The 24676-nt window shown below is 45.4% G+C and overlaps 3 protein-coding genes across 4 annotated transcripts in view; all 3 read right to left on the minus strand.

Annotated features, from left to right (window-relative positions):
* The window catches only part of LOC309336788 (uncharacterized protein), an 82117-nt gene extending 72178 nt beyond the window's left edge, over positions 1–9939 (minus strand). The window contains exon 1 of one of the 2 annotated variants that reach the window (XM_081853113.1): positions 9589–9939. The gene's annotated coding sequence lies outside the window, so the exon portion shown is untranslated. The remainder of the gene's footprint in view (positions 1–9588) is intronic. The other variant, XM_081853114.1, reaches the window with a different exon arrangement.
* LOC309336679 (uncharacterized protein) overlaps positions 1–24676 on the minus strand; it is a 47541-nt gene that overhangs the window by 6048 nt on the left and 16817 nt on the right. Inside the window, exons 3-4 of the mRNA XM_081852836.1 lie at positions 23741–23833; positions 23086–23247 (exon numbers count right to left, since the gene is read on the minus strand). Coding sequence (XP_081708962.1) covers positions 23086–23247; positions 23741–23833 — 255 coding nt within the window. The remainder of the gene's footprint in view (positions 1–23085; positions 23248–23740; positions 23834–24676) is intronic.
* LOC309337162 (uncharacterized protein) lies at positions 16067–24261 on the minus strand. The gene is made up of 2 exons (XM_081853886.1): positions 24172–24261; positions 16067–18048 (listed from the first exon to the last, which is right to left on the minus strand). The coding sequence occupies exon 2, from the start codon at positions 17906–17908 to the stop codon at positions 16676–16678; it is 1233 nt and encodes a 410-aa protein (XP_081710012.1). The 5' UTR covers positions 17909–18048; positions 24172–24261; the 3' UTR covers positions 16067–16675.

Raw genomic sequence — 24676 nt, forward strand, 5'->3', positions numbered from 1 at the left:
AGAGTCTCTGTCTGTAGAATTGGAGCAGATGCGGCTGTAACGTAGTGCCTGGCTATATACAATGGACTGTTTGGTATGTTTGGGATGGTAGCTAGAGGCATGTAGATATGTTTGTCGGTCAGTTGGTTTATGGTATAAGGTGGTGTCTATGCGCCCATCCTGTATTTTTATAGTAGTGTCCAAAAAATGTATTTCTTGCATAGATTGATTCATTGTTAGGTTGATGGTGGGGTGAAAATCATTGAATTTCTGGTGGAAGGTGTCCAGGGTCTGTTGACCATGTGTCCAGATGATAAAAATATCATCAATGTATCGCAGGTACAAGAGAGGTTTGAGTGGGTAGGAGTTTAGGAAACGTTGTTCTAAATCCGCCATGAAGATGTTGGCATACTGTGGGGCCATGCGGGTGCCCATTGCTGTGCCGCTGATCTGAAGGAACAGGTCATCACCGAATTTGAAGTTGTTGTGGGTAAGGACAAATTGGCAGAGTTTGGTAGCAAAGTCCGCTGTGGTTTTATCTGAAATGGTATTCCTTATAGCTTGTAAACCATCGTTGTGTGGGATGTTGGTATACAGAGATTCCACATCCATAGTAGCTAGTATAGTATTGTTGGGAAGATTATTTAAAGATTGTATTTTCCTCAGAAAATCTGTGGTGTCACGTACATAGCTGGGAGCACTGATGGCATATGGTTTCAGAACAGAGTCCATATAACCGGAGACACCCACTGTAATAGTGCCAATACCTGAAATGATGGGGCGTCCTGGATTTCCTGGTTTGTGTATTTTAGGTAGAAGATAGAAAGTTCCTGGTCGAGGTTCTGTTGGTGTGTTTGTGAGGATCTGTTCTTGGATGTGTGGGGGTAGCTCCTTAACAATCTTGTTCAGTTCTTTTTTGTATTCTTGTGTGGGGTCTGAGTCCAATTTTATGTAAAAGGTGGTATTGGAAAGTTGTCTGTGAGCCTCCTGAATGTAGTCAGTTTTGTTCATGATGACGACCGCTCCACCTTTGTCCGCTTCTTTAATTATAATGTCTGGGTTGTTTCTGAGATTATCTATGGCTCTCCTTTCGGCATGGTTTCCGCTTCTTTAATTATAATGTCTGGGTTGTTTCTGAGATTATCTATGGCTCTCCTTTCGGAAACCATGCCGAAAGGAGAGCCATAGATAATCTCAGAAACAACCCAGACATTATAATTAAAGAAGCGGACAAAGGTGGAGCGGTCGTCATCATGAACAAAACTGACTACATTCAGGAGGCTCACAGACAACTTTCCAATACCACCTTTTACATAAAATTGGACTCAGACCCCACACAAGAATACAAAAAAGAACTGAACAAGATTGTTAAGGAGCTACCCCCACACATCCAAGAACAGATCCTCACAAACACACCAACAGAACCTCGACCAGGAACTTTCTATCTTCTACCTAAAATACACAAACCAGGAAATCCAGGACGCCCCATCATTTCAGGTATTGGCACTATTACAGTGGGTGTCTCCGGTTATATGGACTCTGTTCTGAAACCATATGCCATCAGTGCTCCCAGCTATGTACGTGACACCACAGATTTTCTGAGGAAAATACAATCTTTAAATAATCTTCCCAACAATACTATACTAGCTACTATGGATGTGGAATCTCTGTATACCAACATCCCACACAACGATGGTTTACAAGCTATAAGGAATACCATTTCAGATAAAACCACAGCGGACTTTGCTACCAAACTCTGCCAATTTGTCCTTACCCACAACAACTTCAAATTCGGTGATGACCTGTTCCTTCAGATCAGCGGCACAGCAATGGGCACCCGCATGGCCCCACAGTATGCCAACATCTTCATGGCGGATTTAGAACAACGTTTCCTAAACTCCTACCCACTCAAACCTCTCTTGTACCTGCGATACATTGATGATATTTTTATCATCTGGACACATGGTCAACAGACCCTGGACACCTTCCACCAGAAATTCAATGATTTTCACCCCACCATCAACCTAACAATGAATCAATCTATGCAAGAAATACATTTTTTGGACACTACTATAAAAATACAGGATGGGCGCATAGACACCACCTTATACCATAAACCAACTGACCGACAAACATATCTACATGCCTCTAGCTACCATCCCAAACATACCAAACAGTCCATTGTATATAGCCAGGCACTACGTTACAGCCGCATCTGCTCCAATTCTACAGACAGAGACTCTCACCTAAGAGATCTACAGCAAACCTTTTTAGAACTAAAATACCCAGCAGATGAAGTTAGACAACAGATCAACAGAGCCAGACTGATACCCAGAGAGAACTTGCTGCAAGACAGACCCAAAAAAGAAAATAACAGAACACCTCTAGTCATCACATACAGCTCCCAAGTTAAAACAGTACAACGCATCATCAGAGATCTACAACCTCTCCTGGACAATGACAGTTCTCTTTCTCAAGCTCTGGGAGGAAGACCTTTCATTGCCTCCAGACAGCCCCCCAATCTTAAACAACTCCTAACCCACAATAATACTATAACCAGACTTAACACGGACACTGGCACCAGAGCCTGCAATAAACCCAGATGCCAACTTTGCTGCCACATACACCCGGACAACACCATTACTGGCCCCAACAACATCACACATACCATCTCGGGACTATTTAATTGCTCATCGTCTAACATTGTGTATGCCATAAAATGCCAACAGTGTCCTTCAGCTCTCTATATTGGACAAACAGGCCAGACCTTACGCCAAAGAATAAACGGACATAAATCCGACATCAGGAACCACAAGACAGAAAAACCAGTAGGAGAACACTTCAATCTCCCAGGACATTCTATACAAGATCTCAAAGTAGCTGTTCTATTACAAAGGAATTTCAGAAATAGACTGGAAAGAGAAGCTGCTGAATTGCAACTTATCACCAAACTCAAAACTATGGAGAGACCTGGTTTGAACAAAGACATTGGATTCTTATCTCATTATACATGACAAAGCCATTTTTCACCTTCTCACCCCTTGCTTTTTCCTGTTAGACCTATTGCAATCGTTAAGAGTCGTCAACAGGCTCATCGCAGCTATCTGCCAATCACCCATTCCCACCACCCTTCTGAGTAATACCCCTCCCCACCTTCTCACTATATAGAAAGGTCCGGTGACTTCTGTTTCAGTGTATCTGAAGAAGTGTGCATGCACACGAAAGCTCATACCTAGAACTAACTCAGTTGGTCTTTAAGGTGCTACTGGAAGGAGAATCAGACTCTTTCATCCTCCCTGAGGAGCTCAGAAGGCAAAACAAGCGGAATTTTCCTGGGACGGAAAAAGAAGCAAAGGAAGTCTCAGCAGCCCTGCAGGGAATTCTCCTGCCCTAGATATTCTCCTGCCGCTGGACATCCCCTCTGCAACAGCCCCCAACAGTTTTTAAACATGTTTTTGTGATTCCAAATTAATCTGCCTGCTTCCTCTATCTTTCCTAAGGCCGGCATTGTACGCTCAGTAGTGACCTGAAAGTATATCCCGTTGAACTCAGTGGAGCTTACATATGAGTAAATCTGCAATGGACTGCTGTGCATATTCTCCCTCTTCTGACACACGGAAACCCATTGGTCCTCTTCCCCTCCCTTCTTCCAGTCAAGACCTCCTTGCCTTTTCTCCCCCCTGAGTCTTTTCTGCTCACTTGGGGGGGTGTCCCTCCCCGTCCATCCCGTTGGTTTCTGCTCTCTTCACTGTGCAGCAAAAGTGCTTGTCACAAGACAGATGTTTACATTCCACAGTCAGAGTTACTGTTGGGTTTTCCCACGGGAAAGGGAGACTGGATGTGACGTACACTGGTTTCCTGTTTTTCACTGTTCTTTGCAGTTCAGTGTGTGATTCTCTCCGTGCTTTAGAGGAGAGAGGATGCCTTTCTCTGCTCCGGCAGAGGGAAGATGTTTTTCTGTAAATTACCAGCTTTGAAGTGTAAATAAAGTAAATAAAGTAATATAGAGCATGTTGGCACGTACTTTTCATCATTCCGCTGTGCACTGGACACTGCTTATCTCCTACATTTTGGTTCCGGGCCCAGAAAAACGCAGTGTTTTGAGGATGGACTCCAGAAGTCGGGCTCCTGGCAAAGGAACAAAGGAGCAAAGAATTGGAGTGCCGGCAAAGGATCGGAATGCAGAGGGCCGGATCGGACGATATCTCTGCGCGTCAAGATGATTTGATGAGGTATGTGCTACTGCTCCGGGCAGCCTGCCAGCTTCTAATTAATGGCTTTATGGCTGGACTTTGAACTTATAAAGCCGGTTTTGCCGTGGCACAGGCAAAAGGCTAGAAGGATAAATTTTTCCTATGCTGGGGGAAATCGAAAGTAAAGCAGCTGCAGCAGTGTCGCAGCATGAATTTAAGGCAGCAGAGAGAACTTTCACTTTTGAACTTGCCTTTGGAATGCGGTTTGAAGCTGCTGCAGATAAGCAAAGCAGTTAAGCAGAAAGGCACAGGTTCACAGGCAGAGGCTGTTTTGAATTTGCTTTTGGATTGAAGCAGCTGTACACAGACGCAGCATGTATAAAGCAGCCTGATTTAAAGCAGCAGAGATCACGCAGATGGCTAATGCCAGAGTCATGATGGCTAGCTGCAGAAGGCTGGATGAGGCAAGTGGGGAATTTGATACCACTGATCAGCCAAATGCTCAACTCACAGTAGCCTGTGATACTGCCATGATTCAGAATGAAGCAGATCGGCGGGGTGTTAGCTGCATGGGCAAGGGGGAGACTTCACAGATGTCATCCCATAGTGCAGTGGAACCACCAGATGGCGCCAAAGCTTTGAAGGCAGTGAAATGCTACTCGTGTGGACGTCTAGGCCATATGAAGAGGGAATGAATATCCCAGGGCCAAGACAGAGCAGCGCAGCGGAAGCTCATCGCATGGAAAAGGCCAGAGCAAAGGCAAAGGTCCGGTGTCCAGGACAACACAGCACAAGGCAATGGTCTCACGCTTCGCTCCAAAAGTTGCAGAGGTCCAGAAGACGTCTAGATCTTTCTTCGTGGTTGATTCGGCTGCAACGCATCACATGTGCAACGATAAGCGACTGTTCGTGTCTTTTACACCGCAGGAAGGTGCGATTCATCAGGCGGATGACCACACAATCCCTAGTAAAGGCTATGGAACTGTTGTTCTTCACAGTTTGGACTTGTCGATACAGGATGTGCTTTATGTGCCGGATGCCAAACATAATCTGCTCAGCGTTGGACAGCTGAATGAGCGGAAAATTGACGTTTCCTTTAAGAACAAAAGGTGCATCATCACAAAGAAAAATGATTATGTGTTGTATGCTGAATATGTTGATCGTTTGTATGTTTTGTATTATGATGATGTTGTGCAGGATGACACTTGTTGCATTGCAGGTTCTAACAAAAGTTTGCATGCAGAATGTATTCATGATTTTCACAGGAAATTTGCTCATTTGCATTTTGAGGCAGTATCTAAAATGCCTGCCTTGGTAGAAGGTATGACTATTAAACCCTGCAGGTACCACATGAAGTGCAAAGCATGCGCAGCAAACAAGGTGAAAATGGCTGCGAAAGGTAAGGTGTCTAGTAGGCAAGCTACAGAACCATACCAAATTGTTCATGCTGATTTGGTTGGACCACTAGCGCCCTCTTTGGGTGGAAACAGGTACTTCATGGTTCTCATTGATGCATTTTCCAGGTATATTTATGTGTACAATCTCAAGCAGAAATCAGAGGCTTTTCCTAGGTTTAAGGAATTCTGTGCTTGGTTGGAAAATGTGCATGGTAAGAAGGTAAAGACTCTTTTCAGTGATCGCGGGGGAGAATTCACTTCTCAGCAGTTTGAAGCTTTTCTGTCTGAGAAAGGAATTCAACATGATTTGTCTAGTCCTCGCTCGCCATGGCAGAATGGGCTTGCGGAACGAGCAAATCAGACATTGCTTCAAGGGTTAAAAACCTTGCTGCATGATGCAAATCTTCCAGAGAGTTATTGGGCCGAAGCTCTCTCATGTTTCACTTACAGTTATAATCGCAGGTTATCTTCAGCGATTGGTTGTACCCCCTATGAGAAGATGTTTGGCAAGAAGCCATACATCAAACACATGAAAATTTTTGGTTCTGACATGTGGGTTCACTCACCACAAAACTCCAAGTTAGACAAGCGTGGTTTGCATGGTATCTTTCTAGGTTATCAGAAAGGGTCTTACAGAATAATGATGACTGACTCTAAGGAAATTAAGCTCACAAGAAGTGTTAAGTACAATGCCAAGTGGGGGGAGAATGTGGGAATTTTCCAATGTTATCCTGATGACAGTGATGAGACTGAGGATAGTCAAAAGCAACCGCAACAACCCACACCCACTGATGAAGGTTCTGATTCTGAGTCTGAAACTGAATCAGGTGATTCAGAGGATTTCAAGAGTGCGAAAGCCTCTATGCGACCCTCTGAAAGCTCTGATCAAGAATTGGAGGAACCATTGTTCACAATAGGTCACTTTTCTCCTAAGAAGGAAGAGGAGAGTGTTGAAGACTTAAGGCTAATTCGCAGGTTACAGAGAGCCACAAAAGGCAGACCTCCAAAGAGATTTGCTGATGAATTTGCTAAGATAGCAGTAACAGCTGTTAAAAGCTCCAAGAAGGTTTTTGAACCTTCAAGTTTCCAAGAAATCCAGGATTTGGATTCAAAGGAAGCTGAGCCATGGTTAAATGCCATGAAGGCTGAGCTTGATTCCTTGGAAAGGAACAAAACATGGGAACTTGTTCCAGTAGTTCCAGGAATGAAATTGCTTGGAAGCAAATGGGTCTTCAAAGCGAAGACTGATCAAAATGGCAAGATAGTCAGACACAAAGCCAGACTGGTAGCCAGAGGTTTTGCACAGGTACCAGGTGAAGACTATCACGAGACCTACTCACCCACAGTGAGGTATGAGAGCATTAGGCTTATGCTCAAGCTAGCTGCAGAGGAAAATCTACACATTAGTCACCATGATGTGAATACAGCTTTTCTGTACGGATCTCTAGATGAATCACTTTATATGCTTCCACCTGATGGCGTACAGGTAAAACAGGGATTTGTTTGTGCTCTGAAAAAGTCCCTTTATGGTCTCAAACAAAGTGCACGGTGTTGGCACACAAAACTCACTGAAGTATTGTTTTCTCTAGGTTTTCAGCAAGGGAAAGCTGATCCATGTGTATTTGTCAAAGAGGAGGGGCAAAAGAAACTGTATTGTTTGTTTTATGTTGATGATCTTTTATTCTTTTGGGAAGATGTCACAATGTACAATAACGCCCTAGCTCAACTGAAAGAGCACTTTGACATGAAAGATCTTGGTGAGGTAAACAACTACCTATCTCTGGAAATAGAGAGAGATCAAGATGGTAACATTCTAGTACACCAGTCACGGAAAATTGCTGATGTGTTAAGCAAACTGAACCTGATGGATGCTAACCCTGTAGACACACCGATGACAACAGGTTATCAGGTAGATGACACTGAAGAAGCATTTTCTGACACTACACTGTACAGAAGTGTGCTAGGCAAGCTAAACTTCATTGCCAGATGTTCAAGACCAGACATTGCTGTTAGCTGTAATTTGCTAAGCAGACAAGTCAACAATCCTACTGTTAAGGATTGGAAAGCTCTGAAACGCATAGCGCGGTATTTGAAAGGCACTATGCATTACAGACTAAGATTTAACAATCAGAAGTCTGGTGGTCTTGAGATATTTGCAGATGCAAGTTTTGGAAGTGACACTACAGACAGGAAAAGCACGTCTGGAGTTTGCTATATGTACAATCAGGGTCTATTTGATTGGTCGTGCAAGAAGCAAACAACAGTTAGCTTAAGTACTTGTGAAGCTGAACTGAATGCACTGTCTTATTCACTTAAAGATTGTGAATGGTTGTTACAATTGTGCAAAGACATGAAAATTCCTGTCAAATGTCCAATCCAGGTTTACCAGGACAACAAAGCATGTTTGGCTTTGCTGAAATCTGAAGGTTGTAAGCAAAGCACTAAGCACTTGCAATTGAAGTTGCAACATGCTAGGGAACGTATTCAGAAGGGACTCGTAACGGTGTCCTATATGCCAGGTAACGAAATTCCTGCTGATGTATTGTCCAAGATTGTATCAAGGGATCAACACTGTACCTATGTACAGAAGTTGGGTTTGTACTGATATTGTACGAACACGCTGCCCAGTGGTGTTCACAGAAAGGGGGAGGATGTTGGTTTCTGCTCTCTTCACTGTGCAGCGAAAGTGCTTGTCACAAGACAGATGTTTACATTCCACAGTCAGAGTTACTGTTGGGTTTTCCCACGGGAAAGGGAGACTGGATGTGACGTACACTGGTTTCCTGTTTTTCACTGTTCTTTGCAGTTCAGTGTGTGATTCTCTCCGTGCTTTAGAGGAGAGAGGATGCCTTTCTCTGCTCCGGCAGAGGGAAGATGTTTTTCTGTAAATTACCAGCTTTGAAGTGTAAATAAAGTAAATAAAGTAATATAGAGCATGTTGGCACGTACTTTTCATCATTCCGCTGTGCACTGGACACTGCTTATCTCCAACACATCCATCCTCCCCCCCCCAACCCCCTGTAACTCAGGCAGAAGCAAAGGGAGCCTGCAGGGATTTATCTTGCCACAGAATTTCCTTGTTTCCACTCCCCAAACCTCCATGCCCCCAACTCCATTCCCTGCCACTCACCAGATCTCTCTGAGTGTCCTGGAGGGGAACGGTCAGAGGTTGGGGGAGGCAGCCGGACCAGGTCAACCATCCATCTTCCCCCTTCCATCCTTGCTAGGTTCGCAGGATCTGCCTCTTCCATCCGTCCTGAGGAGCTCTGAAGATGCAGGTTCGAGGGAGGGAGGGAGGGAGGGAGACAGACAGAAGCAAAGGCAGCCTCAGAGGCCCTGCAGCCATTTTCCCACCCAACATATTTTCCTGGTGAAAGATAAGCCTGCCTAGGTGTGGGCACCCACTTGCAGTTTCCTTGATAAAAGAGGAGAGTCCCCACTCCTGGACCCCACCATGCGAGGAAAGTGGAGTCACGCCTGAAAGAGGATCTTCTACCCACCATCATTAAAAACATTCCTTTTTTGGCTTCCTTTCCTCTGCCAGCCTGGAGCTGTGACAGGGCTGACCCCCCCCCCCACTTCCTCCCCCCCCCAGCCCCACTTTAAGGGAAGGGGCTGTAGCTCAAGGGCGGAGCATCTCCTAAGCAGAAAGCCCCCGATCCAAGACCCCCTTTTGGTCTAATCCTGCCCTCTCTACTCGACCCCTTTCTCTCCAAAGCATTAATTCCTCCCTCCTCCTCTCCCCAGAGCCACCCTGCCCCCTTTCCTTTTTGGGGGGGTTCCTACCCCACCCTACAACTCCCTCCCCCCCCCGCCTCGCCTTCTTGCCTTGCTCTCCCCCTGGGCCCCCCCTGCAGCCCTCGAGGTCCTTTGCTCTCCCCGCAGCTCTTTCGGGGCTCAAATGTGGGGTGCAGCCCCATGCATGCTCCTCTCCTGGGGGGCTTCTCTCCTGCAAAGGAGCTGCTCTGGCACAGGAGCCCCCTCCCCCCCCCCCAAATATATCCCCCTCTATTTCCTACCTTGCAAAAGGCACAGTCTTCCGCGCTGCAGACTCTCCTCCCTCGCAGCTGTTCAAATGTGACAAATGGAGGAGGAAGTGACGCTTTTCCTCTCCCCCAGGAAGTCCAGCGTCATAATATAATCGCTGCCTTTAACCCTTGAAGAGCCAGTATCCCCCTTCACCCTTGTTATGTACTGAATTGAATAGGATCCAAACTGCAGCAGTCTGATTGGTCCTAGAACAATAGGATTCAGAATGCAGCAGTCTGATTGGTCTTAGAACAATGCAGCAGTATGATTGGTTGGCAGGAACCACCCAATCATGCTCCAGATAGAAGTGAATCCACAACCTGATTAGCTTACAGTAGAATTCCAGAATTAGCCAATCATGGGCAGCCCATTGTGTAAATAATGTATATAAAGCAGATACTTTGAGGGGACTTTCATTCATTCTTCCTCACCACTATGAGCTGAAGAAAGAGCATGAAATCACTTTGCGACTCTGAGTCTATTTCAACCCTCCATCCCCACCCCAAACTGTAAGGTGCTGGGGACATTGCAGATTCTGCTTCTTTGTACCCCATAAAATAGGGTTGCTACCTTTCTTCTGGTGAAATACAGGGCGGTTGGGGGGGTGATTCCTCCCACCCCCCAATGTGTTGCTGAACCGACTTCGAAGCAATCCATTGCAATCTGTCGCAGCCCCATCTTGCATTTCTCTCCCATCATCATCCTTCCAACAATTTCCTCCATCGCCTCTCCAACAATTTCATTTGTTCAACAGAACTTTCCCTCCGGTTGACAGAAGAGAATCCTTTGAAACCCAGCTTGGAGTGTAGAATGACTTTCCCCAGTCTTCAGGTTAAATATGCTATAAAGGCTGTCAATTTAGGGTGCTTCCTAACCAAGTTGGATTTGTGAAAGTTTTATTTATGGCTGAGTAATACATGCACTTTATTGGTAACTGTTGGGCTGATTATATTTATTTTCTCACCTAATCTTGTTTTCAGTTAATAAATAGGTTCTCAAATTGTATTTCTGTTCTATTCAAAACAATAGCTCAGCTCTTGCCAAGTTTCTATCACCTGTATGGTTTATTTAAAAGAAATATTTCCATTTTATTTACTGCATTCCAGCTCAGCCCCTGGCCTCTCAAGATCTTCCCTCCAAAACTTCGGAGGGGCTCCTCTCCACTCCCCCTGTTCGCCCCCCATGGCTTTTCTCACCTCTGCAGGTTTGCCAGCTATGCCCCCTTTTGGACAGAGGTGACTTGGCAACTGAACTCCAGGCTCTGGCAAGTTCCAGGCTGAATAATCGCAATGTCTTCTATATGGGGCTTCCCTGAAAGATGCCTCAGAAACTTCCATGGGTCCAGATTACTGGCTGGGGTTAATTCCAACTCTGGTATAAATCCTGCGACCTTGTTAATCCACTTGAACCACATACGGCTTCTGAGTAAATGGTGAATGTCATATCCTTGAGACCACAAGCCATTCCTTCAGATACACTTTCCTCCCCTCCTTCCTCTCTCCCCATATTCACACACAGGTACACAGGGATTGTTTATTGTGAATTTATTCCTTAAACCATTAATGTCTATAGTATCTGCATTTTTGTACTTTTTATCATTCTCCATATATATATATTCTACATTGAATAAACAACTACAGTGGTACCTCGGGTTAAGAACTTAATTTGTTCTGGAGGTCCGTTCTTAACCTGAAACTGTTCTTAACCTGAGGTACTATTTCTGACTTAGCGAAGTCTGTAACCTGAAGCGTCTGTAACCTCAGGTACCACTGTTTTTTTTTTTAAGGCAGTTTTCTTCACTTTCTTCCTAAAATGGAGCTCTTTACTGCTTTAATTCTGCCCTGTTCCAAAAGTTTCCATTAGAGCTTTCAGGAAAGCTATGAAGAATTTGCATGACTAGAAGTGCGTTACGATTTTCAAAATGAAAACACTTAGGGGATCTCAATTTCCCCCTTCCATTTTTAAAAAAAGATAATCCAATATGGTTAAGAATATAGCATTTTTACTTATTCTATAAAGATGGACAGAAGCGGATGGTGTTAATCTGAATTAGTTGGCCTCCTTGTAACTAATAATATGTTGGAATGTTGCTTCAAGGTGTTCCTCCCTCCTCCAGGGGTTTATAAACAAGGAATTTTATTATTTCTGAGTATGCATGTGTTTTTGTGCATGTGCATTTATAGGAAACGTGATTATATTCCACCTTTCCAGGGAATGGTAACTACAACAACACACATGCAACAAAATGTATTACTCTGACACCCATAATAATGCTGAAATATCATGCTTTAATCCATCTTCAAGTTACAAGGAAAAGGTGGGACACACCTGGAGGAAAGAAAGGAAATGCCTCATTACCAACTACAATCAAATTACCCAACTGCTACTAAACAAAAGCAATGAATCCTGGCCCTCTTTCAATGACTGTTTTGCAGGATCTGACCCCAGGTCCATGGAAGGGCACCTTCTCATATTCAAGAGCACCAGCCAGAAACCTGCAGGAGTTCAGAAGCAGCACATGATGCTCAGGCCTGTCCCTGCTTTTCCACACAACATGCTTCCTTAGATAAGAGTGTGACCATATTAGCCCATCCTTTGGTCTGTTTTCAGAGATGAGATGAGCAAGAGTGGTGGAGACCGCCACTCCAATAGGCTTCAGAGAGGGGGAAGAGGATGGGAATATGGACCTCGATTTGTGGTGGTTTAGATGGGACACACCCCAGAAGGAAGGAAGGAAGGAGCTGGGAAACAGTGGAACAACAGGAACAAGATAGCAGGTGCTCCAGCCCTGAACAGAGACAGGAGTCTGTTGTGTTAGAAATATCACAGCAGCCAAGTGACACGATGTCTCTAGTATACTAGTGTCCCCTCCTTCCCCTACAACCAGGTGTGCCCTTCGTGTCACAGAGCAGCAAACGCCATTTACCTTCCCACCGGAGCGGTACCTATTCATCTACTTCCACTTTGATGTGCTTCCGAACTGCTAGGTTGGCAGAAGCAGGGACCGAGCAACGGGAGCTCACGCTGTCGCAGGGATTCGAACCACCGACCTTCTGATCGGAAAGCCCTAGGGTCTGTGGATTAGACCACAGCGCCACCCACGTCCCAGTCCAGGGGTAGTCAACCTTTTTATACTTACCGCCCACTAATGCCTCTTTCTTGATGGTAAAATTTCCTTACTGCCCACCAGGACTTGATGGAAGGAGGATTCAGAACCCCCTACCGCCCACTTAGAATCCTGAAATGCCCACTAGTGTGCGGTAGGGACCAGATTGACAATCCCTGATCTAGACCCACCCCCTGCAATGCAGGAAAAACAACCCGACCTCTGCTGAAAAACCTAAAAAAATGAAGGAGAGTTCACCACCTTCCAAGGTAGCTCATCTCGCTTGCAGTCAGGAATTTCTTCCTAAAGTTTAGGATTAGACATATTTTTACTCCTTGCATAAAATACAGATGCAGGAAGAGTCGGAAAGCCAGGAAGTACCTTATTTTTCGCTCTATAACACGAACCCAGCCATAACACGCACGTAGTTTTTCGAGTAGGAAAACAAGAAAAAAAAATATTATAAACGAAACAGTGGATGTATGATTTTTGTGGTTCATGCTGTGGCCACAGACATGTGATCTGACAGTGAGTTTGGAGTAGCCCAATGCTAAAATCCTGAGGATCCATGTGGATCCATGCTTTGTAACCACGTTTCTGCACCCCAGGCAACAGTGGGTGCATGATTTTTTTGGTGCAAGCTGTAGCCATGGATATGCTATGTGATCTGATGGTGAATTTGGGGTGACCCAGTGCAAAAATCCTGAGGATCCATGTGGATCCGTGCTTTGTAACCACGTTTTAAGTGGGGAGGGAAGGAAAAGCACTCAAGGGACAAGGAGCATGCATGGGGTGTGTGGAGAAGGATGCTGCTAATAATGCTATTTAGCGAGCTGAGTGGGGAGGAGAGAGGGACAGAGAGCCTGCTTGCTTTAAAGGAGCCAACCGGACAGGAGCCGCTTACACTTGTGAAAGCAGCTCCTCTCCTCTCCCGCTTTGCTCCTTTAAAGCAAGCAGGCTCTCTGTCCCTTTCTCCTCCCCACTCAGCGGCTCTTCTCCCGCTTTGCTGTTTAAAAACGAGCCACGGAGGAGGGAAGGAAGGGGAACCATGGATCCTCTGCTCACGACTGCAGCCGATCCCCCCCCCCCCGGCCACCCGTAGGCATTCGCTCCATAACATGCACAGACATTTCCCCTTACTTTCTAGGAGGAAAAAAGTGAGTGTTGTGGTGCAAAAAATACGGTAATTGTAATCTCTGTATTTACATGGATTTAAGTGAAAGCTGCTCTCCACACCACTGATTTCACCAGGCAGCTAGCCCAGTGAGCAGTTGACAGCCCCCCGTGACAGCAGGTGTATGATTTCTCCCATGTGAATTCTTGTATGAATTCCATGAAATTTCACAACAGCGGAGCTCCAATTATTATTATCATTTTTTAAATTTTTATTATATTTTCCATGCTTATTACAGAACTGGAGAAAAATATTACAAAAAGGCAATACCGATAAAGAGAACAAATTGAGAAGAGGGGAGGAAAAGAAAACTTACACTATCTCTTATTATTATTAAGATAAAGAATATGACATAAATTTAGATTGCAATTTCATGTTACAATTTAAAAAATCTCTTTATCATTAAACCCAGCCTCCCATTTATTCCTTAGTTCTTTCTACATAACTTTACTGCCATACCAAAATACTATTTTTTAATATTATTTTTACACAGTTTAGTAATATTTATATAAGCAATTAATAAAGACTGCTGAGATCACTCAAAAGTAGCTATAGATTTTAACATGGTATAGTTTTGTTTAAGATATATTCTAAAGGCCTCCCATTTTGATACAAATTCAGCTCTTGGTTTATTTTTTCCTGATAAGCTATCTAATTCAGCATATTCAGTCAATTTTTGAATCCACTCCTGTCTGGAAGGAATTATGTCGCTTTTCCAGCTTGATGGCTATAAGGACTTTCGTTGCCACTGTTGCATACAAAAAAATACCTTTAATATTTTTTTGAATATCTGAGTCTGATCCCCAACAGATATGCCTCTGGCTTTTTTATTACAGTGGTACCTCAGGTTACAGACGCTTCAGGTTACAGACGCTTCAGGTTACAGACCCCACTAACCCAGAAATAGTACCTTGGGTTATGAACTTTGCCTCAGGATGAGAACAGAAATCACACGGAGGCAGCGGGAGGCCCCATTAGCTAAAGTGGTACCTCGGGTTAAGAACAATTTCAGGTTAAGAATGGACCTCCAGAACGAATTAAGTTCTTAACCCAAGGTCCCACTGTAAAGGAAATTCTTAACATTTTTTTCTAATTCTGAATGGATTTCCTCCCAAAATTTCTTTATTTTGCTACATTGCCTCCATATATGATACAGTGAGCCTGTTTGATCGCCACATCTCCAACAGTAACTTTTGGCTCCTTTGTACGTTTTGGCTAATTTCCATGGAGTTAAATACCACCGGTGCTGCATTTTTAAAAAGTTTTCCCTTATGGCATAGCACGTGGTAAATTTCCAATTATTCTTCCACAGATTTTCCCATTGGGACAATGTTATAACATACCCAAAGTCGTGAGACCACTTCATCATGGCTGATGTAACTTCTTCCTCCTCAACTTCCCAGTGGAGGAGGAGGCGATAAGCTTTAGAGAGAGTTCTACTTTTTGAGTTTATTACATTGGATTCAAAACTTGAGGTTTCCTTGGTGAACTCTTTTTTTCTACTTTAAATTTTTCGAATATTGGATAATATTGGAACCAATCTGTAATAATATCTCTTAATTCCTCAAAACTTTCAGTTGGTTATCTTCCTTTAAAATTATTTTATAAGTAGGCCAATTTCACAACGTATTTTTTTCCTTCACCACTGTGGCCTCTGCTTGGAGAGGCCCATCACGGGATTTTAGGCTCCAACCGATCTTTGTATTTCTCCCAAACTTTAAGAAGTGATCTCCTTATAATATGATTTCAGAAATCTCTGTGTATTTTTGCCTTTCCATAAATTCAATAAGCGTGCCAAGGCCAACAGTTATTATGTCCCTCCAAATCCAATAAACCTATATCTTCCAAATTAGCGGTGCTCTAATTAAACTGCTTTCCTCATTACAAGAATCTAAATACTTCCCCCCTCTTGATTCGCTTATGCAAAATGAGTTGTGAAATCTGACCAAATCTTTCCCCACATTCTAAGTACATGAGCAGCACATGATGCTCAGGCCTGTCCCTGCTTTCCCACACAACATGTTTCCTTAGATGGTCCTTAGAGTGTGACCATATTAGGCCATCCTTTGGTCTGTTTTCAGAGATGAGATGAGCAAAAGTGGTGGAGACTTCAGAGAGGGGGAAGAGGAAGGGAGTATGGACCTAGATTTGTGGTGGTTTTAGATGGGACACACCCCAGAAGGAAGGAAGGAAGGAGCTGGGAAACAGTGGAACAACAGGAACAAGATAGCAGGTGCTCCAGCCCTGAACAGAGACAGGAGTCTGTTGTGTTAGAAATATCACAGCAGCCAAGCGACACGATGTCTCTAGTATACTGGAGTCCCCCCCTTCCCCTACAACCAGGCGTGCCCTTCGTGTCACAGAGCAGAGAGCCAAACAGAGAGATTCCATTAGCGGCCCCTGTAGACAACAGGAAGGGACTCAAGGCCAGGAAGTAACTGCTGGGGGCAGGAACACACACTCTAGGCAACAGCTCAGGTTTTTGAGGATGTACATTCCATGTTTCTGTGTGTTTCTGTTGATTTAAATGAAAGAAGCGAAAGAAGCTCTCAGCATCACTGATTTCACCACGCAATCCAGCCAGCCCTGTAGTTGACGGCACCTTCGTGACAGCAGGTGTACGATTTCTCCCATGTGAAATCTTGTATGAATTCCATGAAGTTTAGCAACAGCGGTGCTCTAATTAAAATGCTTTCCGCATTACAAGCACCTAAATATTTTTCCTCTTGATTCGCTTATGCAAAATGAGTTGTGAAATCTGACCAAATCTTTTCCCACATTCCTAGCATAATATGGTTTATCCCATGTGAGTTCTTTTATGAGAAGTAAGGCCATGTCCATGTGCAAATCTCTTTCCACACTCCAAACATTTATATGGTTTCTCCCCTGTGTGAATTCTTTGGTGCGATGTAAGGCTTGTGCTGTGAATGAAGTTCTTTCCACACTCAAAACAGGTATATGGTTTCTCCCCTGTGTGAATTCTTTGATGATATTTAAGGCTTGAGCTTTGAGTGAAGCTCTTTCCACACTCAAAACATGCATACGGTTTTTCACCTCTGTGAATTTTTTGATGTATATGAAGACTTGTACCCTGGCTGAAGCTCTTTCCACACTCAAAGCACTTATATGGCTTCTCTCCTGTATGGATTTTGCGATGGCAAACAAGGTATGTGCAGTTACTAAAGCTCTTTCCACATGTCTCACATTTATATGGTTTTTCCCCTGTATGGATTCGCTCATGCACAGTAAGGTGTGAACTCTGAGTAAAGCTCTTCCCACACTCAAAGCATTTATACGGCTTCTCACCAGTGTGAGTTCTCTTATGAGAACTAAGGTGTGAACTCTGGCTGAAGCTCTTTCCACATTCCAAGCATTTATATGGTTTCTCCCCTGTGTGGGTTCTCTTATGTGAAGCAAGGGTAGCACTGTGAGCAAAGCTCCTTCCGCACTCCGTACATTTATAAAATTTCTCTCCTGTGTGAATTCTTTGGTGTGATATAAGACTTGAGCCGTGAGTGAAGCTCATTCCGCACTCCAAACATTTATACGGCTTCTCCCCTGTGTGGATTTTTTGATGCGATGCAAGGCCTGAGCTGTGACGGAAGGTCTTTCCACAGTCCAAACACGTATACGGTTTCTCCCCTGTGTGAAGTTTTTGATGTTCTGTAAGGTTTCTCCTGCAACTGAAGCTCTTTCCACACTCAGAGCACCTATGTGGTTTCTCCCTGCTGTGGACTTTGTAATGTCTTTTAAGGTTTAAGTGGCGCTTGAAACTCTTTCCACATTCTAGGCATTTGTATGATTCTTGTCCTGCGTGAATTCTTTCATGTGATTTTAGGCCAGAGCTGTCACTGAAATTCTTTCCACACACCAAGCATTTACACGGTTTCTCCTCTGTGTGGATTCTGCAGTGTGAATTGAACCTAGATTTACTTTGGAATGTTTTGCCACACAAAGTGCTATCATTTGTTCTCTTCCCCTTCTGATGTTTTTTCTGGACTGGGATTCGATGGCCGTTATCAGTCTGCATAAGACCATCATTCCTCCCAATCTCTTCTTGGTTTTTCTCTTGTTGTCTTGTTTCTTGTTGATCTTGAAAGGTCTTTCCTTTGACTTCATTCTTGGTTCTTTCTGATGAGACCCAAGAATGATGACTGGCGTGTTCATCACCTGCTAAGGGAAGATGACAATTAAAAATGTAATCCAAATCACAATCCTAGTGAGACTTTTTGTAACATCTGATGGTGATTTTATTATTTACACCCCACCCATCTGTCTGGGTTTCCCCAGCCATGCTGGGCAGCTTAAGTGCGTATATAAAACATGGTAAAACATCAAATATTAAAAACTGCCCAATACAGGGCTGCCTTCAGATGTCTTCTAAAAGTTACGTAGTCAACTGAAGGGAGGGCGTTCCACAGGGAGGGCACCACCACTAAGAAGAAAAAGCTGATGGAAACATTCCTTCAGGTCTACAGGGCTGAGGCCATTTAGGGCTTTAAAGGTAAGCACCAACACTTTGAATTGTGCTCAGAAATGTACTGGGAGCCACAGAGCCAGCACTTCTGGTTTGGCTCACCATGGTGGAGGCTGAAAATAACATTGCAGCTCTTTTGCATAAGATGGGAGTAATCATCCTTCCAACCCCCTCAGGGTCATGGGGGGGGCAGCTTCACCTGCAGAACGCCCAACACCAGCCCCCAATCCGGAAAGGAATGAGGGGGCTGTCGGAATCTGCGTTCGACCACTAACGTCACATCCGTCTCCCGTGAGACTTCCGACAGCCTGTAAGGTCTCTGGAATGTAAACAGAGTCCTGTGACTCCAAGCAGCTGCACAGTGGCAAAACAGAAACTATCAGGGGCTGGGGGCGCTGGGTGGATGGCAATTTTTTGCCAACTCTCCACAGTCGTTGCCATGAGCAAACGAATTACTGTTTTTGCAGATGAGAAATTGGATTTAATTATCGGGCATACTCAGAGTGAGGAGGGATAAGTTACTCTGCTAATTGATTCAGTCACTGAGGAGCTAAAAGGAATTGAGTTGAAGAGGGATTATCATCATGACGGAGCTGGTACGTTGGACCAAAAACAGGGAGTGAGCCTTCTTTGTTTCTCTTGATATATTCTGTATTTGCTATTTTACCTGGCAAAATCCCCCCCCCCCCGGAAGGACTGACTCTGCCGATGGACTATGTAAGCAACTGAGATTGGAGTGCACTATAATATTTGAGACTTATTTTGACTTAAATGTGCGGAGAAGACTTATGAAAAAGATGATATTATTTTTAATGGACTTTCACAAGTGGACTGGGGAGTCAGGGCTTTCTGGCCAAAGTGCGGGTTTATCTATTTGGATGTATGCCCGGAATAGTTGGCACAGAGCCAGAATTCCTCCATTTTAAGCCATGTCATTGTGCATATTTTGAATGAAGAAATGAAAGTAAAGACATGGAGAAGAAAACATCCACACAGGAACATATTTCTAGATACAGGTAGGTAGGCGTGTTGGTCTGCCGTAGTCAAAACAAAACAAAACAAATTCTTCTAGTAGCACCTTAGAGACCAACTAGGTTTGTTATTGGTATGAGCTTCTGTGTATCTGAAGAAGTATGCATGCACACAAAATCTCATAACAATAACAAATTCAGTTGGTCTCTAAGGTGCTTCTAGAAGAATGGTTTTGTTTTGTTTTGTTTTGACAGAAACATATTGTTTGATTTAACTCACTTGCCGGATGAACTCAGAGGCTGCGCCTCCATGGACAGCTGTGAGTCCAAAATGTTTCCCAGGCTGTGCACCTGCTCCTTCAAGGGCACACATACCCGGTTCAGGACCAGGAAGTCACCACAACCACCTGCCCCCCCCCGGCTCCCAACAGCAGGACTTCTGTCTTATCAGGTGTCAGGGTTTTAGGGAGAGAGGAGACAGAGAGCGAGGGCGAGGAGGAAGAGGACGACAACGAGCCGAGGTTGTCCCAAAGTCCGTCTAGCGAATCAGAGGATTCCCAGAAGGGAGCCCCCCTGGTCAGGCCAAGGGGCAATAGAGAGGGAATCAGTCAGAAAGAGGGGAACGAAGAGGGAATCCCCAGTGGGAGTGGCAAAGCGGGACCAGCTCCCCCGTCGGAACGGAGTGGAGGGGGGGGAGTTGCCAGTGTGTCAGAAAGAGCAGGACAGGAAGGAGGAAGGGGGAGGAGTTCGGAGCAAGACGTCCTGCCTGAAAGGGAGGAGTGTAGTACCGAGAGCAGCGTAACTGTAGAAAGGAAGGTCAGAGGCAACGTACGCGCGCCAAGTTCAAATATAGAGGCGCGCGGAAATGAGGAGAGCTCTGAGGAGGAGCCTGGTGCCAAAGCACGAAGGAGGGGGGAGCAGGCGGGAGAAGACTCAGCCTCTGGGGAGTCCCGGAAAGAGGGAAGACAGGGGGGCAGGAAGACCCTGCGGAAAAGGAAAGAGAGGAAAAGGTGGAGCAGTACAAGCCTCTTAAATTGGTGCAGGGGAGGGACGGACTCAGAGGGGACTTCTAACATCTAAGGGTAACAGATGCGGAGCCACGGAGTTTGGATGTAATGACGACAATGATCTTCAATAAAACCTTTTGTATATAGCTTGGACTGGACTTTGGTCTCTTGTGAGCTGGGACCCAGGGTGGCTCTGACATCAGGATTCAAACTCATTGCGTTAGCCGCCATCAGCTGACCTGCAATGAAAGGAAGTCTCAGGGGCCAAGGAACAAGCAGCGGTGCAATTTCGGGATCCTGATACATATCCTTTGCAGTCACATCCTGGCCCCTGCACGTCCCACCCCTGAGGCCACATATGTAGGGCGGCAGGACACGGTTTGAGGAAAATGGCTTCGTGGGCTAGAGAGGGACGGCTGCCATGACCCACAAGTCTCTCACTGCTGACCTGGCAGCTTGGCTGCTGAAAACCGGGGGGAAATCTGTCTCCATACTGCGATGAAGCCCATTCAGTCCCTCATCTGGCAATTGCTGCAGCTACCACCAAGTGTCGGAAGATTCAGGACCTAACACAATATTATACTCTGAAAAAGAATTTTCTATAATAATAATTTTTATTAAATTTTCACATTTTTTACAGACAAACACACATAAAAAGACAAAACAGAACATGTATAATTTCATACCCTTGCTTTCTTTACCTTCTTTCATTGACTTCCCCCCACCCCCCTTCCCACATTCCAATTTCATTAATTATCTCAGCAAGTTATTTCCTCTCATCTCTTAAATGTTATTCTTATCTTTTCTTATAATTTGTCACTCTTACTTGGCCCAATTTTACTTATCCAATTTTACACATTAAATCCTTTCTCTAAGGTCGGCCTAAGTTCTCTCCCACGAATTCCTCCCTTTTTATATTAAACCAAAAATCATAATATTCGAATTCAAAATCTCAGATTTTTACTATTCTACTCTCCCCTCCCCCCCCTCCCCGGTTTCTGTCCCTTCCCAAACCAATGTCCTCAAAAAAAAGAAACAGTTTTAGCCCGGATTTCTCACATCGGAGGCCCTTAAGCCCCAGTTAGTCTCTCTCCGCCGATATTGTTGGCAGTCTTTTTTGTTGGCCCTCTCTTCTCGAGGGAGTTCTGCCACAAGCCCCTCATACTTTCCTTCCTCCAAATCAATCAAAAACAGTTTCTGCCCAAGATCAACCAATCTCCCATGCTCCAACCTGAAGAAGAAGTCCCAATCATACTTATTTGTTCTTTTATAGTCCAATATTCCAGTTATTTCAGAGGTTTCTTCCTTTGTCTTTCTCTCCTTTTGCAGATTTGTAATCCACTGGTCATCTTCTTTGTTTCCTTTGTTCCCAAAGGTTGCAGGCTTTTGATTAATATTTTCCAGCTGAACTTCCTCTCCTCCTTCTTCTTCTTTTTCCCCCAGTTCCAAAGTTATCTCTTCTTCTACAGCTGCAGAGTTTTTTTTCATCCGCTTTTTGTCATCAACAGAGTTGCTTAGTTTAAGATTGAAGGTCACCAGTTGTTTGCTCATAGCCATGCTCTGCTCTTGTAGGGTTCCCACGAGAGAGAACATTCTTTCTATCTCTGCCAGTAATTTTCCTTCTGCAGCCATTGCAATATCTTTAATTTCCTCCAGGGGGGTTACCATCATAGTTCCTTTCCAACAGTCCGTTACTTTGTTGTTCAAAGTCACTTTGTTTCCAATCAGTTCAGTTTTAATGTAGCACTTTTAGTCCAAAAAGATATTAGTAACACAGTTCCGAGCTTTGGCCACCCGTTTGACAGCTCTTTTGACAGCTGTCAAACTCTTTATTCTTTTTCCTCGGGCTCACACGCAGGGCACTCCCGGGTCTAGGGGGGGGGGTTACCCAAAAAAGAAAAACTTCTGAAATTCCTCTCTCTTCCTCACCAGCACAATAGCTTCTTAATCCAATTCGCGAAAGTTATCTGTTTAAACACCAAAGTCTTTCCACCTTAGCGCTCCTCTCCTTGCTTTAAATCTTTTTGTGGGGGGGGGAGTGTGGACTTCCTTTTAACACACACCCCGATCGTACTCAATTCAGAAATAAAACTTTAGTGCCGAAATTTCATTCTACTCACGGGTTGTTTATCTCAGTCCAAATTTCAGGAAGAAAGACAGCGCTCTCCGGTCATGGCTCACAGCATCGCTCCGCCGAGGTAGCGATCAACTCTCAGCACCACGCCACTCTCCGGTCCACTCCGTAGCCTTTAAAAAGACTCTTCGCGGGTCGGGGAGGGCGCTTAAGGTGCCCGCCGAGTTACCAAGTCCGCAGGCTTCCGCGCCTGCGGTTTCTAAGGGTCCCCGTGTCGCCGGCACGGCAAGACCCGTCCTCAGCGGAGCCGATTCCCTCCGGAGCTCGGAGGGAATCCGCCATTACCCGTTCGCGCTATCCCGGAAGTCTGAAAAAGAATTTTCTTCACACCACCATTCATGGGCATAGACAAGGAGGGGTGGGGGGCAGCTGCCCAGGTCAAGTGAAACATTAGAAATACTTAACTAACTAGCCAATCATGCCAGTTCTGCCCCCCTAACAAAAGGCCTGCCCCCCACCAAAAATCTTGCGCCCATGCCACCATTGAGAAACATTCCTTTCCTTTCATCTCTCGCGGCCCAGAACTATTGCCTTGCAGCCTTCCTCGTTTTCTTGCTAGAGGAGCTTCCTCACCCCCAACATCTCGCCAGGTCCCCATCTCCATTCCCTGGAACTCACCAGAACTCTCTGAGGGTCCTGGGTGGGAACATTCAAAGGTGGTGGGAGACAGTCTGACCAGGTCAACCGTCCATCTTCCTCCTTCCATCCTCGCTAGGTTTGCAGGATCAACCTCTTCCATCCTTCCTGAGGAGCTCAGAAGACAAAACAAGCTGCAGGGTCCTTGGGAGGGAGGGAGAAGCAAAGGGAGCCTCAATAGATCCCATTCAACTCAATGGAGCTTACTTTTGAGTAAATCTGCAAAGGACTGCTGTGCATATTTTCCCTCTTCTGACACCCAGAAACCCATTGGTCCTCTTCCCTGCCCTTCCTCCAGTCAAGACCTTCTTGCTTATTCTTCCCCTTCTGTATTTTCTGCTGACTTGGGGGAGGGATTCCCTCCTTCCCCCCCCCCATCCATTTCTCCTCCTCACCTCCCCCAAACCCCTGGAACTCAGCTAACCTCTCCAGCCTTAAAGAATGCTCTAGGTGGGGAGCCCCAGCTCAGATCCCTTCTAGGATCACAGATCCCGCCTCTTTGAAACTATTTTGCAGAAGTTTAAGCAAGTTGCAGGTTCCTGGGAGGGAGGCAGAAGCAAAGGGGGGGGGTGAAGGGATTTTCCTTGTTTCCACTCTCCATCCCTCCATGCCCCCATCTCCGTTCCCTGCCACTCACCAGATCTCTCCGAGGGTCTTGGAGGGGAAGGGTCAGAGGTTGTGGGAGGCAGCCTGAGCAGGTCAACCGTCCATCTTCCTCCTTCCATCCTTGCTAGGTTTGCAGGATCAGCTTCTTTTATCCTTCCTGAGGAGCTCAGAAGCTGCAGGTTCCTGGGAGGAAAAATAAGCTACAGGAGCCTCAGAGGACCTGCAGGGATTCTCCTGCCCCAGATATTCCCCTGCCCCTGAAGAAGCCCAAATGGGGCACCCCCTCTGCAACAGTCCCCAACAGAATCTTCTTTGCACCACCATTAAAAAACATTCCTCTCCTTTCTTTCCACCATTTGTCTCTGCTCTGGCCCTACAGCCTCCCTTGTTTTCTTGCCAGGGGGGCTTCCTCACCCCCCCAACATCTCCCCAGGTCCCCCCTCTCCATTCCCTGTCACTCACCAGATCTCTCTGAGGGTCCTGGGAGGGAAGGCTTGGAGGTGGTTGGGAGGAATGCAGGAGGCAGCCTGACCAGGTCAACCGTTTGCAGGATCAGCTTCTTCTATCCTTCCTGAGGAGCTCAGAAGCTGCAGGTTCCTGGGACGGAGGGAGGAAGAAGCAAGGGCAGCCTCAGTGGCCCTGCAGCTATTTTCCCGCCCAAGGTATTTTCTTGGTGAATGATAAGCCTGCCTGGGTGTGGAGCTCCCACGTGCAGCGTCCATGATAAAAGAGGAGTGTCCCCACTCCTGGACCCCACCATGCGAGGAAAGCGGAGTCACGCCTGAAAGAGGATCTTCTTCCCACCAACATTCAAAACATCCCTTTCCTTTCCTGGCTTCCTTTCCTCTCTGCCAGCCTGGAGCTGTGACAGGGCTGACCCCCACCCCACTTCCTCCCTCTCCCCAGCCCCACTTTAAGGGAAGGGGCTGTAGCTCAAGGGCGGAGCATCTCCTCAGCAAGCAGAAAG

Source organism: Podarcis erhardii (genome assembly GCF_964252035.2).
Source record: "Podarcis erhardii genome assembly, chromosome: 2".
NCBI lineage: Eukaryota > Metazoa > Chordata > Lepidosauria > Squamata > Lacertidae > Podarcis > Podarcis erhardii.